General features: G+C 37.7%; 1 protein-coding gene across 2 annotated transcripts in view; it reads right to left on the bottom strand.

The window, feature by feature from the left end:
- The window catches only part of BTBD7 (BTB domain containing 7), an 84,863-nt gene that overhangs the window by 36,304 nt on the left and 28,352 nt on the right, over positions 1-20,207 (bottom strand). For both annotated transcript variants that reach the window (XM_076003754.1, XM_076003755.1), the window contains exons 2-3: positions 11,184-11,371; positions 9,370-10,449 (exon numbers count right to left, since the gene is read on the bottom strand). In XM_076003754.1, coding sequence (XP_075859869.1) covers positions 9,370-10,449; positions 11,184-11,265 — 1,162 coding nt within the window. In that variant the 5' untranslated portion in view covers positions 11,266-11,371. The remainder of the gene's footprint in view (positions 1-9,369; positions 10,450-11,183; positions 11,372-20,207) is intronic.

Here is a 20,207-nt window from a genome sequence, read left to right as displayed (position 1 = left end):
CTACTGCAAATGAACTGCTCATATTTTAGAAATAACACTTCTTTCTATGGCTACAAAGTGCGTGGCATATATTTACATTTAAAAAGTCACACAACCAGGCCGGCCGTCGTGGCTCACACCTGTAATCCTAGCTCTCTGGGAGGCCAAGGCGGGCGGATTGCTCAAGGTCAGGAGTTCGAAACCAGCCTGAGCAAGAGTGAGACTCCGTCTCTACTATAAACAGAAAGAAATTAATTGGCCAACTAATATATATACAAAAAATTAGTGGGGCATGGTGGTGCATGCCTGTAGTCCCAGCTACTCGGGAGGCTGAGGCAGCAGAATCGCTTGAGCCCAGGAGTTTGAGGTTGCTGTGAGCTAGGCTGACGCCATGGCACTCACTCTAGCCTGGGTAACAAAGTGAGACTCTGTCTCAAAAAAAAAAAAAAAAAGTCACACAACCCATGATATTCATTTATACCCAATGTCTTTTCAGTATACAAATAAGGGTGAATAAACATTCCACTTTCAATAGATAAGAAACAAGTACTGGCAACTCCTTACAATTTTATTGTCCCTCAAATCAAACAGGACAAGTAAGAAGTAAAAAGATGTTTGATTCAGAATAAGAATTTCCATGCTATTTTAACATTCTGAGTTATAAAATTTACTGTGTATGAAAATTATTCTCATTATGTTATTCTCATAAATGTTATTATTGAATTTTGGATACCTAATTAGTTCTTTACTCTGAATTATAAATTAGTACAATAGGGAAGATTGCCCCTGGATTAAATTTTTTTGGCTTCAAAAGATGAATAGCCTTAACTGACTTTTTAAGAATATGTGAAATTCAATTGATACTCTATTTCATATCAATGGACCAAGAAGTAAAAAGCTGATGAGATAATTTTATCTGACATTTAAAAGTGTAAATTAAATGGTGGAGTGCTATATACCATTTAGACAATGTTTCAACTTACCTATAAATAATACTTCATATTTATCTCCTAGAGACTAAGTGTTCTCCATTTGTTTGCAACTTCTAGAGTTAAACATTTATTATAACCCTCCCTCTATTTTTTAAAGAAAAAGTTACTCAGTTTCCATTGGTATTAAAAATAATTCAAAAATATGTAACTGAGAGTATACTAAGAGCAAAGCACCGTGCTAGGTTCTTTAGGTGATTCAAAAATGACCAAGATTTTGTCACTATCTTTAGGGAGCATATAATATACTAGATGATAGAGGAAATGAGACAGGTGCATAGGTAATTCCAAAACAAATTAGATGTCAAAACCTAAAAAAAATAATTGTTTAGAAGTTCTCAGGAAGTAGAAAATACTTTTAATGGCTAAGACAAAACAAGGGAAGTAGCATGTGAGTTTGGTCTTTAAAAGTCAGGGTAGGCAGGGCACCGTGGCTTAATCCCAGCACTCTGGGAGGTTGAGGAGGGTGGATTGCTCAAGGTCAGGAGTTTGAAACCAGCCTTAGCAAAAGCGAGACCCGTCTCTACTATAAATAGAAATAAATTAATTGGCCAACTAAAAATATATAGAAAAAAATTAGCTGGGCGTGATGGCACATGCCTGTAGTCTCAGCTACTCGGGAGGCTGAGGCAATAGGTTCGGTTAAGCCCAGGAGTTTGAGGTGGCTGTGAGCTAGGCTGATGCCATGGCATTCTACCTTGGGCAACTCTGTCTCAAAAAAAAAAAAAAAAAAAAAAAAAAAAAAGCAAAGGTGGAATTGGACATTTAGTGATCAAAGGCAAAGATACTCCAGACAGACAAAAGAAATGTCAGAGTGACGGTCAGAGGTGAGGCGTTTGTAGTTTATATGAAAAATGGCTTAAGTTTCAAAATAAAATATGTAATTAAATATTGTACTTTAAAACTCTACTCATAATCTGGAGTAAAAATTGTTTTTTTTGAGACAGAATCTCGCTTTGTTGCCCAGGCTAGAGTGAGTGCCGTGGCGTCAGCCTAGCTCACAGCAACCTCAAACTCCTGGCTCAAGCAATCCTCCTGCCTCAGCCTCCCAAGTAGCTGGGACTACAGGCATTCGCCACCATGCCCGGCTAATTTTTTGTATATATTAGTTGGCCAATTAATTTCTTTCTATTTATAGTAGAGATGGGGTCTCGCTCTTGCTCAGGCTGGTTTCAAACTCCTGACCTCAAGCAATCCGCCCGCTTTGGCCTCCCAGAGTGCTAGGATTACAGGCTTGAGCCACCGTGCCCGGCCTGTTGTTTTTTTTTTTTGCTCTGGAGTCAGCCTAGCTCACAGCAACCTCAATCTCCTGGGCTCAAGTGATCGTACTGCCTCAGCCTCCCAAATAGCTGAGACTACAGGTATGCGCCACCATGCCCCGCTAATTTTTTGTACATATTCTTAGTTGGTCAATTAATTTCTTTCTATTTTTTTTTTTAGGGTCTCACTCAGGCTGGTTTCGAATTCCTGACCTTGAGTGATCGCCTGCCTCGGCCTCCCAGAGTGCTAGGATTACAGGCCTGAGCCACCCCCCAGGCCTAAAAATTGTTTTTTTAAGTGCTAAATTTAATTATGCTTAGAGATATACTACTTCAGAATCACTTGAACTGCCATTCATGAACCTGAGATTAATTCTTCATCTATGTTGCATGTTTAACTGAAACCTGCATTTACTACTCTGCTCTGTTGATAATGCTCTTTAGCTTAGCATCATTATTCTCCAGCAAGTATATTCACACTGATTTGCTAAAGAGGAAACAATCATGGTCAGAAGTAAAATGAACTGCCAGCTCAAATGAACTAAGACAGAAGAAGAGTGTCAATGTGGGGACAATGGAGAGGAAGGGAAGAGCAAGAGATGGATGAGTGAGTGGGGACACTGAGTCTCTGCTATTTTGCATTTGTTTCAAGCCACACTTGGAACCTTACCAAGTTGCTAAGGGGAAAAATTAGGGCATTGCTTTCAGTTGTTTCTGTTAGATTTTTAATTCAATAAAATATAATCACGTCCATTATTACCGAAAATACGGGCAAATGCATTACAGACTCTATTTCAAAACTAAAGTTATAAATAAGTTTCATATTGTAAAGATTGATCAAGATGCATTTTTGATCACGATGAAAAAAATCTTCAATTTAAAGTCTACAGTAAAATGCTCTGCACTGAAACATGCAGGTTGGTGCTAATTCTGTGCTATTTTGTTCTGAGGTAAACAGTATTTATGACAAGGATGGTAGGCCCATGGGTTCTTAAAGTTCATGAGAAAATCTATAGTTCTCCTAAAGACTGAATTTTTTTCTCAAAAAATCATAAATTGATAGTATAGTCCTACTGTTGTTTTCCTATTTTCAGAGCTGTTTACCCATTTTATCCTAAGGTCATTATGAAAAGTCACAGTGATCAAACACCTGGTTCTTCTTACGAGCTCTTCCAATCTGGTCATCTATTTTGGAATTTTATACACTAGTATTTTTAATACAGGTACGGCTACCAATCAGGTTTTTCACACTGCAACTACAGAAAAAAAACCCTCTCTAGCTGGCTTAAAAAGAAAAGGAATTTGTCTGAAAGGATATTGTTAGTCTACAAGTGTTGCTAGGAAAGCTGGAAATCAGGCTCAGTAAACAAACGAGGACAAAGGCAGGCTGCAGAGTGAGGATGCCATCACATGGAAGCCCAGTGAGAACCCTGAGTTGCCCTAGAAGCCTGGCCACTAATGCTCCCACTCTGTCCCTGAATGGTGAACATTATCACTGCTACCATGGCTATGGCCTTCTCTCCTTGATGTCCTACTCTGCTTCCAGAAAGAATTCTCTACAATCTCTGCTTTTCTGAGCCATTAGCGCCCAACTCAAAAATTCTAGGTCATGTGCTAAATAAAGCCCTAACCACAGAGAAGGCTGAAGAAACAAGTATCTGACCTTTTAGACTCTTTTTAATGAGAGGTGGGCTCTCACTCCTATAAAGACCTACACAGTGAGGAATTCCCCCAAACTAGAAAGAAGGTCCTAATGCTGGGCAGCCAAAAAAGTCAAATGACCAATACAGGAATACTGTCTATTCAGGAAACAATGGCTGAAACAATACAAAGCCCTCTGTTCTCCTAGCTAAGTGCTCGGAAGCAAAGGGAGTGGTAACCTACCCAGGAACCTGTCCCTCATAGTTTTTAAACCTCCTAACCGGGCCCACATTACCCCCACCCCAAGTGGTTCAGCAACATTTCAGGCTCAAAGCTGAGACTCCTACAAGTGGATGCTCCAATCAATCACTAGCCTGCTGTTGTGTACCATAGCCTCCCAACCTCATCCCTGGAAACTGCTCCCTTCTCCCACCATGCCCAAATTCCTGTGTTCAGAGTAAGAAGAGCTGCTATAAGTCACAACTTTATCACTTACAAGCCTGGGAAAAGGCTAGTTATTAATCTCTGAGCTCCACCACATTCATAGGCTATAAGGATGACCAACTGAGATGAAGTAAAAGCCCTTTGTAAATTAAAATGTGTAAGCATAATCTCACTGGTTAACTGTCTTCACAGATATGATAAATGACCCCTTTCTTTTAGGACTGTAGCCTTCTCTAGGTCGCTCTGGTTCTTATGGGCACTGAGGGTGTATCTTTCTTTAAAAAAATTAATTTTGCAATCAAAGTATATGCTTATAATTTTAATAGTCTAATAGTTACAAAATGCTTACCCTAAAAACAAAACCCCCTGCCTTATATCCCTTCCAGTCCCAGTCCTGCTGCCCAGAGGCAACTACTCTCCATCCTTTAGCTCTTTTAGTATTTACCTCTATTATAATTTTTATTAAATCAATATTCATTGTTCATATTATATTTAAATACTGCTTACTGCTGAGCCATGCTGTACGTTAGAATTATATTTTCTTTTGTATGTAATTTTATCTTGGAGATATTTTCTTCTTTTCTATTTGCTTCATTTTATATGAACCTACTGCCAATTCTTTTATTTATTTATTTATTTATTTATTTATTTATTTATTTATTTATTTATTTATTTATTTATTTTTGAGACAGAGTCTCACTCTGTTGCCTAGGCTAGAGTGCCGTGAGCCTAGCTCACGGCAACCTCAAACTCCTTGGGCTAAAGCAATCCTCCTGCCTCAGCCTCCCGAGTAGCTGGGACTATAGCCATGTGCCACCATGCTCGGCTAAGTTTTTCTCTATATTTTTAGTTGGCCAATTAATTTCTTTCTATTTTTATAGAGATGGGGTCTCACTCTTGCTCAGGCTGGTCTTGAATTCCTGACCTCAAGTGATCCTCCTGCCTTGGCCTCCCAGAGTGCTAGGATTACAGGCGTGAGCCACCGCACCCGGCCTTTTTTTTTTTTTTTGAGACAATGTCTTACTCTGTTGCCTGGGCTAGAGTACAGTGGTGTCTTCATAGCTCACTGTAACCTCAAACTCCTGGGCTCAAGTGATCCTCCTGCTTCAGTCTCCCAAGTAGCTGGGACTACAGGCCTGTACTGCCACATCCAGCTAATTTTTTATTTTTTTGTAGAGATCAGATCTCACCATGTTGCTCAGCCCGATCTCAAATTCCTGGCCTCAAGCGATCTTCCTGCCTTGGCCTTTTATTAATATATAATGTCCTTCTCTGTGTCTTGTAACTTTTTGGATGTAAAATCTATTCTATCTGATATTGAGATAGCCACCCCTGCTCTCTGTAGATTATTATTTGCATGGAATATTAGGTTTTACATTTTTAAGTTAAATCTTATTTGAAATAAAAGGTAATAATCATTGATTCAAAAACATGTACTGAATGCCTCTTATGTCCCAGGTATTAGGGACACAAAAATGAGAATATAGTCTTACCCTCAGATTGCCCAACAGTATAATCTCAAAGCCTTTCTGAACTGGGAGTCCTCATCTGAATCACAGAACCACAAAAAATTGCTATTTATTCAATTCTCTCCAAAATGGTACATAACTAGTACTGTGCTGGATGCGTGGGAGATGTTAATTCATAACACAAAATAGATGTCTCAGCATATTACGGGCTTAATCATCTTGCAGAACTTAAGTTGTAAAAAGCTGATCATAGAGTGACAAATAGCCTGACGCTTAACAACAATGAGATAAGTTCAATAAGAGGTATGTGCCAACTCACTAAAGTGAAAAAATATAAGAAATCTTAAAATCAGTAATTTCTTAGCAAAAAAATCTATAAAATATGCTTAGTATTACATTTAATTAACAAAATTATTTTTAAAACTTAAGATGTTATCTTTATGTTTTTCTTTTTTTTTTTTTTTTGAGACAGAGTCTCACTCTGTTGCCTGGGCTAGAGTGCTGTGGCGTCAGCCTAGCTCACAGCAACCTCAAACTCCTGGGCTCAAGTGATCCTCCTGCCTCAGCCTCCCAAGTAGCTGGGACTACAGGCATGCGCCACCATGCTCGGCTAATTTTTTCCATGTATTTTTGGTTGGCCAATTAATTTGTTTCTATTTTTAGTAGAGATAGGGTCTCGCTCTTGCTGAGGTTGGTTCTGAACTCCTGACCTTGAGCGATCCACTCACCTCGGCCTCCCAGAGTGCTAGGATTACAGGCATGAGCTACCGCGCACGGCCATCGTTATTTTTTTCTTGGCAACATTTCATCATGAAGGACATTATTTTCAGAAAAGGCTATGTGGTAGTTAACAGATATGTTTTCATGATGATTATCACTTAGCAGCTAACATTTACTGAATGCTTACTATGTATTAGGTGCTATTCAGATCATTTAATATATATTATTTCTTTTAATTCTCATAATCCTACCTTACAGGGTTTACTATTCTGCTTTTGCAAATGAGAAAACAGAGGCTTAGAGAGGTTACGTGACTTGCTTAAGGATAAACAAGTTAAGACATGGTAGAGTAGGATTCAAACCCAGTCTGTCTGGTTCTATAACCTGAGCTCTTAAGCTTTACAGTACAAAATCCCTCCCATGAAAATGAGAGAACAATTATATTAAAGTTATGATCTATTATAAACCCTAAATATGAATATTATTATGGGTATAGGGGAAAGATACAGCCCACTTGGAGCACGCGTGCACGCTCGCTCACACACACACACACACACACACTCTCCAAAATAATCCAAACTGTATTTTGAATAACAAAAGGAAATAGAAGAGCATGTATACCCAAATTTGAGAAAATATTTGTTCACTTTTTTTGTTGTTGCTTATTTTAAGTAATCAGATTAAGGTAATGCAAGGAATGTTGTTTTATATTCCCTCCCACCCCTAAGAGACAGGGCTTCACTCTGTCTCCCAGGTTAGAGTATAGTGAAACAACCATAACTCACTATAGCCTCAAAAACCTGGGCTCAGGCGATCCTCCTGCCTCAGTCTTCCAAAATGCTAGGATTATAGGCATGGGCCATTGCACCCTTATATCTTTAAACATACTGAATAGAATACGATTTCTAGCTAAAAGACAAAAACAAAAAAGAAAAACCAAACCAAAATGAAAGAAACCCTCACTTAAGAAGGTAAAAGAACTCTAGATAGGTAATCAAATATTACCAAAGATCCAAGAGCTGGCTCACAATTTTACTTTCCATTCAAAACCTTAAAAAAAAATACCATATTAAGGGATGCTTTGCCATGCAAAGTATATATGATACACTTTGGTTTCTTATTAAACACTTTAAAAATAAAAACAATTTGAGAAAATAAAGATTATTACACCCTTTTGGTAATGTTGCAAACTTCAAATTTTTCTATAAAGGCATTTTCTGACAAATCTGGTTTTACAGAATAAATGAATGGAAATTGCCAGGTTATTTTTGAAAGCATATTTTTCCTATAGTTTGACATCTAAATAGTCTATTAATAATATAATGATTCTCGTTTTAAATAAAATATTTTAGTGACATTTTGATTGCGGTAATAAAGTAAAACTAGTCTATTACTAAAAAGATAATGGTAAAGTAAGATTTTAAAGGATTTTTCATGTAAAAGAAATCTCAATGTTTTTTCACCCATATTTATTAATGCCTTCTTCTGTATAACTATTCCCACTTTATCACTGATATTTATTTAACTGGAGCTATTTTATTTTTCAATTTCTTAAAGCCCTATTAATTGGTTGACTTAACTATGTAAGTTAGAAAAATGTGCTTAGCTTTCCTTATTTAAATTCATGTCTTTTACTCAAACCATTAACATCCTCTAATTGGCAACTTCTTTTTTTTTTTTTTTTTTGAGACAGAGTCTCACTTTGTTGCCTAGGCTAGAGTGAGTGCCGTGGCGTCAGCCTAGCTCACAGCAACCTCAGACTCCTGGGCTCAAGCGATCCTTCTGTCTCAGCCTCCCAAGTAGCTGGGACTACAGGCATGCGCCACCATGCCCGGCTAATTTTTTCTATATATATTAGTTGGCCAATTAGTTTCTTTCTATTTATAGTAGAGACGGGGTCTCGCTCTTGCTCAGGCTGGTTTTGAACTCCCGACCTCGAGCAATCCGCCCGCCTCGGCCTCCCAGAGAGCTAGGATTACAGGCGTGAGCCACCACGCCCGGCCTAATTGGCAACTTCTAATGTTCCCTTAGCTAATATGCATTAGCTAAATTAAATTTCTCAAGAAATCTCTCATCATATGCCTTATTTTCTTTTAATATATGGCCAAGTATACATTCTGTCAAGACACTAAATCCCTTTGCTCTCCCACAGAAGGTCTCTTTCCAGATATAAAATGTTAAGATTCTAACATTTACCAACAGATATATACTTCTTTTAATATAACTTTCATAAATTCATTTGCCTATGACAGAAAGAATGTGCTGTCCCAATTTTAATAGTTTAAGTTAAATGAAGAAGGCACATGAGTCTAGTACTAACTGTGCCTTACATGCTGTAGGCTGTTTCTTGATGTACAAGTTCAACCTAAAAATAAGACAGAGTATTTTAAAATTTAAATCAGAAGCCCTGCCCAATTCTGATTCAAATAAATTTATAACCAAATGTGACTATCTTCATTTTTGTAATGAATTTTTATTCGTATTCCAAACATTTAAGCACCAAGGCACTGAATTTAAACATGAGAATCTAACCTGGAAATCTGGGAAACGGGGCTAGTTCAAATGTTGGGTGGAGACAGGAATGTAGGTAATTATATATTCCCACACCTATCATCTTACATTAGGGAAGAAAAAGCCTCAAGTCTTATCTAATGCTCTTAGTCACTAGTACTGAATGCTTGATTTGAATATTAAAGAACAACATTAATACTGACCCTCAATTTGTCTCAGATGTCATAATTGTTAGGTTCAGACAAACTGACTCTGTCATATCCCAAACACTGAAATCACAGAACATACTAAATGTGTTTTCATTTGGAAGACAAATATATAATTCTAGAAACAAAATTAAAAACCAGAACCTCATACCTTGTGCAAGCATGTTAAATTCCAAGAACAGTGCTATATGGTAAAGTTCCATGGCTTCTTCTGCCCTGGTCATGTTTGGCTTCCCTGCGACGAGAGCCTGAACTTCACTGAGACTCCCCACGGAGGGGCTACAGTGCAAAACAGAGAGGTCCACCACGTCGGTATACATACAGTGTAATATCACTTTTGCATATTTTTTTGGTATAATGGACTCATCTAATATAATTCTTGTGGGAGTCCTCAAAGTTCGGTCTGTGATTTCTTCACCAGTCCGTATCCTCCTTTGTAATAAATTTCGAAAAAATGGGGACCGTGCAGAAATAATAGCCTTGTGGGCTTTGAGCTCTTCATCTAAACAGTTCTGATTTCCACCAAAAACTTCAACCAATTCAGAGTCTGAAGAAAAACTAAGGACGACATCATAATAACACATGTAATCAAAAAGTCCACGCATATCTACATCAAGGGAATTTGGTGTTCCAAATTCTTCACTAAGCTGAACAAGGATATCGACATTTTGGAACCTTGAGTCCTCCATTCCAAACTCTCCTGTATAAAGGTAGTGTAATAAAGCAGAAAACATGGGCATATCAATACCAGCTGTATTGATGTCCATTATTATCTCTGCCCCATACTCAGGTGAGGAAGAAAGCAGTGTTTTAAAAAATGGACATCTTGCTGCCAAAATGGCACGATGTACAGGAAAACAAGTTTCTTGAAATATTAAGTCTACATCAGTACAATACTTGTACTCATAAAGATCAGCCATATCTTTCTGCAATGTCCTGGCTTCTGGTCTAGCCAAACTGGCTTGCAGAGAAAGCTCCTTTAAGGCTGAAGTTCCCTCATATTCCTCCACTAATGCATTGACATCTCTAACATCCCACCCAGAGAGGAGTTCTCGCATCTGCTTGGCGTGATCAGCAGACCTATTAGATTTTCGACGCTTAATAAACTTCTTTTTGAGGGTGGCAAGGCCAGAGGTTCTCTTTTTTTTGTCTTGTGGTTTCTCATGGCCATGGTCAAGGCTATACAATTTTGATTCACAACCATAGCCTTGCTGAGAATAGGATGATGTTCCTAAGAAGAAAATTAAACAAGTGAAAATTTGTTTCTTTTTCTTTAACATTCATTTTCAACATTTACTTTAACATTTTTCATGCTGAAAAATTTTGCAAATAGACATTACTGAACCATTCAAATAAAACTGACTTTGTTTTTTGTAAAGGAAGATAAAAAGTTTAAATAATTTATTTTTATACTAAGTAAATAGGGACAAACAGAACAAATTGCTCTGAATTTTAAAAAATGTCTTTGGTTCTCTAGCTATCAAAGACCATATATCATAGATCTTAATCACAGATCTTTAGGAAATGAGAGCTAGAAGATTTGTAAATTAAGAATATTACTTGTACATAAATATGAAACTTTTCTTTTTCTTCTTAACTACACCAAGGTTGCATTTGTATGAGCAAAATAAATGGAACAGGACACCCAGGAACCTGTGTTTCACTATTTTCACACCAATGGAAATTGATAGTTTGCCCAGGGTAACTGGCAATTATGGTTAAGACAACCAAAGAAAACATCAACTGTGCTATATGATCTTTTCATTTTTGAACCTAAGTGGTTTGTTTAGGATAAAAACCATACAAGTTAGATTTACATTTGTTGGAGAAAAAAAATCTATATGCTGCAGAATTATTATCTATAATAACTTCCTGCAGCTCAGTTCTCCTTTCATCCACTGAAAACACAATTTTACTTTATTTACAGTCACAAAAGAAAATGAAATTAGAAAAACTGAAAGTTACCTATAAACGTCTGTTGGGCCTGTGAATTTCCCCCTACCCTTGGGGAACATGAATGAGGATAGTTAGATGCATTAGCACCCATCTTCTTCAGTCACTCAGGCATTCCATCTGCTGGTTCTTCAGAGTATAATCCCAGAGGCCTTTATGAACCTTCAACCCTGGATCCAGCAGCCTCTTTTCATCCATTTCTTGATATGAAACAAAAATAATTTTATTCATTTTATTAAAATGTATCTCAGATCACTTGGTTAAAAAAAAAAAGCAATCTACTGAAAACTGCTTTCATTTGCAAATAACATGCTGTCAAATTCACATGTAAAATTTTCAGAAAATGTAAATAAATCTTTAAGCTTGAATTATTAATCTGTGTTAGTTGCAATTTTGAGCCACAAAATGTGCCAATTATATACTTTCTAAGTCAGTAAAAAAGTAACATATCAGGCTAATTTAAATATATAGTTATAGGAATAGTATTTCAAAACACAGGGGAAAGTATTTGGACTGAAAAGAAATGTTTCAGTTTTTTTTTTTTTCATCCTCAGGGGCAACCAGTCATTATACTCTAACATCCTAAGCAATTTACAAATTCTTAGGAGATTAATACTACTACTGCACAAAGAGCACACAATTAAGTGATTGGTTTTTTGTTGTTTTTGCCTTAAGATAAAGTTGCTTAAATTGATTTTTCATCTGTATAATTAGGCATTTCACTGAAAGAGGGGAAAGGAAAGGTGGACAATTAATGCTAAATATCTTTAGGCTATTTGTTCTCTGGTCATTTTGAGAGGTGTTATAAATATAATGACATACAAGGAAAAACAAAAATGTTTATCTATCCTCCCCATAAAGTCCTAAAAAATTCTTTCTACTACGTGATGTTATGACTTAATATTGAAAGGGCAGGAGCAATAAGAGGTAATTTTAACAATTATGTACTAAATTCTGAACCATGGAACCTTAACTCTCAGAGCTGTTAGCAGGAGACATACGTGCAAAGAGAAGAAACTCAAAGAAAGAATAGGAGATAATAGGTATACTTCTAAATCTTTACACCAACTATATATATAAAATTTATCTGACTAAAAGGAATAATGATTCAAGAAGAGAAAACACAATTTAAAAATCTATTATTGGAATTGTTAGAAAATCATTCAGTAGGCAGTTAACCCAGCCTCATAATGAAGTATTTTTTTTTTTGAGACAGAGTCTCACTTTTGTTGCCCAGGCTAGAGTGAGTGCCGTGGCGTCAGCCTAGCTCACAGCAACCTCAAACTCCTGGGCTCAAGCGATCCTCCTGCCTCAGCCTCCCGAGTAGCTGGGACTACAGGCATGCACCACCATGCCCGGCTAATTTTTTGTATATATACTTTTAGTTGGTCAATTAATTTCTTTCTATTTTTTTTAGTAGAGACCGGGTCTTGCTCAGGCTGGTTTCGAACTCCTGACCTTGAGCAATCCGCCCGCCTCGGCGTCCCAGAGTGCTAGGATTACAGGCGTGAGCCACCGCGCCCGGCCTCATAATGAAGTATTTTAACAGAGTTATAAACAAATTATCACAAAAAAAACCTACTGGAAAACAGAACCGTGCTGCTATGCTTGGAATTTATTTTCACCTGTTACTGACACAGCATAACCTGAGGAATTCACATTTAAGAAAATTATTGTTAACATTTGTGTTTTTCTCCAATCTTTTACATACTGTATATGATTATTTATCTAACAGTATAACTATTTATAGAGTTCAAGGTAAGACTGGAAAACTTTCTAGTAACTAGATATAGATATTATGAAAAGTAGCAATAATTCCAATGAAATCATATACTTATATAAGCAAATTTCCTATTTGAAACTTAAGTTTGGGAAACTTTCTAGTAACTAGATATAGATATTATGGAAAGTAGCAGTAACTCCAATTAAATCATATATAAGCAAATTTCCTATTTGAAACTTACCTAACTATAAAAACAGTGTCATTAGACTTTACTTCATGTATATTGCTGAAAGTATGAAAGGCTGTTGGCAGTCAGAGACATAATAGTGCATTGTGTAAGAACTACACAGCAAGGAATCTAAAGATTTTAACATATAGTCAGACCTCCCTATCTGTGGGTTTTGCATCTATGGATTCAACCAACTGTAGATCAAAAATATTCGGTGTGGGCCAAGTGCAGTGGTTCACACCTGTAATCCTAGCACTCTGGGTCAGGGATTCGAAACCAGCCTGAGCAAGAGTGAGACCCCATCTCTACTAAAAATAGAAAGACATTAATTGGCCAACTAAAAATATATAGAAAAAATAAGCCAGGCATGGTGGTGCATGCCTGTAGTCCCAGCTACTTGGGAAACTGAGGTAGGAGGATTGCTTGGGCCCAGGAGTCTGAGGTTGCTGTGAGCTAGGTTGACGCCACAGCACGCTAGCCCAGGCAACACAGTGAGACTCTGTCTCAAAAAAAAAAAATTCGGTATGGTCACGTTGCTGGTCTAAAAAAAAAAAAAAAAAAAAAAAAAAATTGGGGGGGTGGAGGGGACATTGTATCCATACTTAACACGTACAGACTTTTTTTCCTTGTTATTATTTCCTAAATACAGCATAACAACCATTCCATTTACATATCTTTTACATATCAGGTATTATAAGTAATCTAGAGATGATTTAAAGTACACAGGAGGTGCCAAAGGATGTGTTTAGGTTACATGCAAATACTATACCATTTTATGCAAGGGACTTGAGCATCCATAGATTTTCATATCTGCAGGTGGTCCCAGAACCTATCTACCACAAATACTAAGGGACAAATGCACTATTTTGTAAACATCAAATATTCAAAAAAATGTGATTCTTCTAGCAAAGTCCACTTAAAAGTAGATGAGTAACCAATTAAACCGTAAAAGTTTGATGCTTAATGTCATTCACAGTTTTCAATTCCTAAATATTAGAAATGTAGGAAAAGCTGGTTTTGGTATTGCATTTTGAATGTTGTTAACTTTTGCAAAACAAGAACTAAAACTGCCTGCATTAATTTCAATTCAAACTTAAAAAATAGTAAGTCTAATAAATTTTACTTTTCAAGTTGAGCTCTACAGAGTTTCAAGATTCTATTAGGCATTGTTAGTGGTTCTTTCAAAGAAAACACAGTCCTGGAAGCCAAGAATGTAGCCTTATTTACAAGTCAAATCTTAATCTCATTCACTAAAGATTTACATTTAAAACAAAAGACAGCACAATTCTTTCCCAAAAAAGTAAAGAATGTATTAAGAAAACTTCAGAATAAAAACATTATGCAAAATAAGAAGTCTTTACCAAAATGAGGAAAAAAAAAACTTAAAAAGATGAGCTTGAAATCTGGGAGTAATAGTGGATGGTGAAAATTACTGATAAAGTATTTCTGAAGGTAAGACTACCTATAGTGTCACTCCTATGGTTAGGCCTCTTTTCACTTCCCTCTTTACTTAACCTTTAAATTCCATACTGTTTCATTTTTTTGTGTGTTTTGCTTTTTATTTCTACTGACTGCAGAGCAAACTCACTAACATAGCCCAAAGTATGTTGAAACAAAACAAGGAAAAATAGAGTCTTGCTTCCAGATGAAGAAAAATCAGAAGTGCCTACAGATGTAGACAGAGTTCACTACTCTTATTTCAACACATACATGCATGCACACACATATGAGAATTATTTTCATTTAAGAATCTTGCATGGTCTGTAGGGCCTCAAGACATGACAGGTCAAGAACAAAATAAGGAAAAAAAAAAGAAAAAAGACAGGCCAGGTTGAACATCCCTAATCCAAAATGTTCTAAATTCATCTTTGCTTCTTTTTCTTGGGAGACAGGGTCCCACTCTGTCATCCAGAGTGCAGTGGTGTGATCATAGCTCACAGCAACATCAACCTCCTGGGCTCAAGCAATCCTCCTGTTGCAGCATCCTGAGTAGCTGGGGCTACAAGTATCCACCACTATGCCCAGCTAATTTTTAAATGTTTCTGTAGAGACAGGGTCTTGCTATGTTGCCCAGGCTGGTTTCGAACTCCTTGCCTTAAGTAATCCTCCCATAAAGTGCTGGCATTATAAGCATGAGCCATCACGCCTGACCATCTTTGCTTTTTGATGGTTCAATGTACACAAACTTTGTTTCATGCACAACAATATATTTTTAAAAGTGTATAAACTTACCCAAAGCTATGTGTATAAGGTATATGCATATGAGCATAAATGAATTTTGGGTTCCTTTCTCAAGATATTTCAATATATACATACAAATATTCTAAAATCAGAAAAAATCTGAAATCTGAAACACTCCTAGTTCCGAGTATTTTGGATAAGGAATACTCAATCTGTATCATATTGGTCTGAGATTTAAACTATGTCAAAAATGACTTTTTTTTTTGAGACACAGTCTCATTTTGTTGCTCAGGCTAGAGTGAGTGCCGTGGCATCAGCCTAGCTCACAGCAACCTCAATCTCCTAGGCTCAAGCGATCCTACTGCCTTAGCCTCCCGAGTAGTTGGGACTACAGGCATGCACCACCATGCCCAGCTAATTTTTTCTATATATATTAGTTGGCCAATTAATTTCTTTCTATTTATAGTAGAGACGGAGTCTAGCTCTTGCTCAGGCTGGTTTTGAACTCTTGACCTTGAGTGATCCTCCAGCCTCAGCCTCCTGGAGTGCTAGGATTACAGGCGTGAGTCACCACCCCCGGCCCCCAAAAATGACTTTTTAAAAGGCCAGGCACGGTTTTCAGTCTAAACCACTGCCTTTAGTTACTGAGAATGAGAACTTGTTGCAGTCTAATCTCTCCAAGGGTGTTTGCTTTCCAGGCAAGTCCTAATCTGTCTCCTACAGAAATCCAATTTTTGGATGATGTGTCAGGAAAGGAACAGAAAGGAAAGGAAAGGGAGAGCCTACAGGACTAGGAGAGGTCCAGAGGATGCAAATGGTCCGAGAAGGCTGATGAATCCTTTTTCTACAATCATCATTCTGGTGGCTACCTCTGTTAAGAGTTCAAGACCAGCCAGGCGTGGTGGCTCACATCTGTAATCCTAGCACTCTGGGAGGCCGGGAGGATTGCTTGAGGTCAGGAGTTCAAAACCAGCCTGAGCAAGAGTGAGACCCCGTCTCTACTATAAAGAAATTAATTGGCCAACTAACATATATAGAAAAAATTAGCTGGGCATGGTGGCACATGCCTGTAGTCCCAGCTACTCGGAAGGGTGAGGCAGGATTGCTTGAGCCTAGGAGTTTGAGGTTGCTGTGAGCCAGGCTGACGCCAGGGCACTCACTCTAGCCTGGGTAACAAAGCAAGACTCTGTCTCAAAAAAAAAAAAAAAAAAAAAAAAAAAAAAAGAGTTCAAGACCAATCCCAATTAGACCATGTGACTGTCCTAAAATAAACTCCAGTGATTACAGTAGATCCAACTGAGGGGGAGAGGGCAGTGCCATATTGAATGCAACAGACAGAATAAATAACCCCATAAGAAATTTTTTAATAAATAAAAGTCAACTCCTTCTCCCCCCCCCCAAGAAACCCCTAGGCTAGCACTTTCCAAAGAGTTTTCCCAAAGTTTAGAAAATGTAGGATTAAACAATGCCTAATAGGATTCTTTACTTCAGGGTATTTTAGCACCTTTTAAAGTTCATTGTAAAGAGACAGTATAGTGTTCAGCATCTAAAGGAGCTCTGTTGCCCCACAGAACATTAAAGGAATGAACTTGCATAACACACACTGGAAAATGCTGATCTTTGCCATAAAAACACTTTTTACTGCTTTGCGAAGTAGAAAGAACAGCGGGAGTTAATGGGATTCAGTTCTGTCTCTAATCACCATGTCACTAATCTACCATGCATTTGGGACAAGTCATATTTAACCTCTATGGGCCTCAGTTTCAGCATTTGTAAAATAAGGAAGTGGAAATAGGGATGCTAAACTTCAATAAAGCTGTATGACTTACTGATTTGGGAAATGAGGATGAGGAAGGGAATTATTTCCATATTAAAATGTTAGTCTACAGAGAAAACAGGTACCTGGACTTTGGATTTTAAACATGTTTTCCCCTTAGTGTGATTATTAGAGATAGAAAGATAAGAATGCAGGGCAAATGTGAATACACTCAGACTTCACTCTTGTCAAATCTAAAGTTACCATATGATAGGATGCTTGAGAGTGAAAAGAGGGACACACCAGAGGGGATACCAGGACACATGTAGCCTAGGTCTGACAAGGCAAAGTGGGATGAATGGCCACCCTTATAGCCAAATTTCACATTTCCAGAGAAGCTAGAAATAAAACAAAGTTCAAAAAGAAATAAAGAAAACTCAAAAATCTAATTTAAAAGAAAATGACTTCCTACGCCCTTATTATACCCAAGCATATTTACCTAATATAGCTAACATTAATTGAGGGTTTACTATATGCCAGCCTCTGTTCTTAGAGCTTTCACAAGTAGTTAACTCATCCTCTTGATATCTTTGTCACTGATGAGGCTGAGAGGTTAACAACTTGCCCAAGGTCACACACATATATTAAGTGAAAGAGCAAGAATTTGTTTCTTTTTAAACCTTCAGTTCTACCCTTGGATACATTTCAAGAGCAATAAGACAAAAAGAGGCTCTGAACAGTAAACAGAAGCAGAGTCAGCAATAAGCCTTTGCCTTTGAAGGCATCTATCTTCAAAAAGATAAGATCAGAGGGGGAGTTTAGTAAGCCACCACTAGGCTAGTGTGTCTCTCTGAGGCCATCTAATAGAGAGGCAGATGACTTCCACCCAGCACTGAAAACCCTAAAAATTTCAATGACATAGAATAACAATATTTAGTATAGCAGCAAGTCATTCAGGAAAGAACAAATGTGTTCCATTAAAAGTATTTATTAGGACAGAGGCTAGGCATCATGGCTCACTTGAGGCCAGGAGTTCGAGATCAACCTGGGCAACAATAGTGAGACCCCATCTCTACAAAACATAAGAAAAATTAGCCAGGTGCTGTGGTATGCACCTGTACTCCCAGCTACTCAGGAGGTTGAGGTAGGAGGGTTGCTTGATCCCAGGATTTTGAGGCTGCAGTGAGCTATGATTGTGCCACTGTACTCTAGCCTAGGTGACAGAGCAAGGCCTTGTCTCTACAGAAAAACAAATTTATTTTTTATTTATTTTTTTTTTTTGAGACAGAGTCTCGCTTTTGTTGCCCAGGCTAGAGTGAGTGCCGTGGCGTCAGCCTAGCTCACAGCAACCTCAAACTCCTGGGCTCGAGCGATCCTTCTGCCTCAGCCTCCCTGGTAGCTGGGACTACAGGCATGTGCCACCATGCCCGGCTAATTTTTTATATATGTATCAGTTGGCCAATTGATTTCTTTCTATTTATAGTAGAGACGGGGTCTCGCTCTTGCTCAGGCTGGTTTTGAACTCCTGACCTTGAGCAATCCGCCCGCCTCGGCCTCCCAAGAGCTAGGATTACAGGCGTGAGCCACAGCGCCCGGCCCAAAACAAATTTATTAAAACACGGAAGTCAGAATCATGGAGTTGGAAGGGCCTTCAAATTTATTTTGGCCAACCTCGTTTTTAAAAATGAATTATAATCTATGAAATGGGAGAAAATATTTGCAAATCATATATCTGATAAGGGATTAATATCCAGAATATGTAAAGAATGCCTAAAACTCAACAAAAAACCCCTTCAACAACTCAATTCAAAAATCAGAAAAGGACTTAAATAGATATTTCTCCAAAGAAGATACATGAATGGTCGATGTGTCTTATATTAACACATTTCTGATTTTAAATTGTATCATGAAAAATTTCAAAAATATACAAAAGAAATTAGTATACTGAGGTCCCACGCTTCCATCACTCAGATTCTAGAATTATCAAAATTGTTCTGGCTTACATTTAAATGCTTAAATTTGATGTGTAAAGATTACAGCTAGAATATAAATGTTATCAGTGTCTTATAGAAATAAAAATGAAAGACTCAAGAGATACTACATGCACAGAATGACTAAAAAGTAATTATAATGTCCATCAGTCATTGAGTACTGACTATGAGCCAGCCTTTCTTAAGTAGTTCACATGAATTAATGCCTTTAATGTAAGGTGTAGGTCTATTATTATCCCCAGTTTATATAAACAGAGACTGATAGGTTAGGAAAATGAGGCATGGAAGGCTTAGGTACTTACCCAAGGTCAGTTCCAGAGACAGGCTTGGCATTTAGGTTCTCATAACTATGAGTAATCTTATCTTTGAAATTTTGTCTAAATGTTTAAAGGAAAAATGTCCAGAGCAGACAAATATAGTTCTACTCCAGAAATGGGAAGTGATTACACACCTGACAGTGTTACTTGTGGTGTTTAAAAGGATCTCTCACCTAAAGCAAAAAATAACTGAAAGGAGAGCTTATGAAATCAAAGCAAAAGGAAAATGCCTTTCTGAATATTTATAACTAGACTTCATGTTCCCTGATGGCAGGATGATACTTTTTATCCTTGATCAACCATACATCCATTCACCCCATCCACTCACCCATACTCTGGCTTCAAGAATCAATAGGAGCATATCAAGTTAAAAAGGAAAGGCCGGTCGGGCGAGGTGACTCACGCCTGTAATCCTAGCACTCTGAGAGGCCAAGGCAGGCAGATTGCTCGAGGTCAGAAGTTCGAAACCAGCCTAAGCAAGAGCAAGACCCCGTTTGTACTATAAGTAGAAAGAAGTTAATTGGCCAACTAATATATATAGAAAAAATTAGCCGGGCATAGTGGTGCATGCCTGTAGTCCCAGCTACTTGGGAGGTTGAGGCAGCAGGATTGCTTGAGCCCAGGAGTTTGAGGTTGCTGTGAGCTAGGCTGATGCCACGGCACTCACTCTAGCCTGGGCAACAAAGCAAGACTCTGTCTCAAAAAAAAAAAAAAAATTTTAACTATTACCATAAATGTCAATAAATAATGTGTCTAAGGCCTAATGGGGGCCAGACATGGTGGCTCACGTCTGTAATCCTAGCACTCTGGGAGGCCGAGGCAGGCAGATTGCTTGAGGC

Source organism: Microcebus murinus, chromosome 6, assembly GCF_040939455.1.
Source record: "Microcebus murinus isolate Inina chromosome 6, M.murinus_Inina_mat1.0, whole genome shotgun sequence".
Lineage (NCBI taxonomy): Eukaryota > Metazoa > Chordata > Mammalia > Primates > Cheirogaleidae > Microcebus > Microcebus murinus.
The sequence above is the reverse complement of the archived record's forward strand: the minus strand, read 5'-3'. Positions and strand labels throughout refer to the sequence as shown.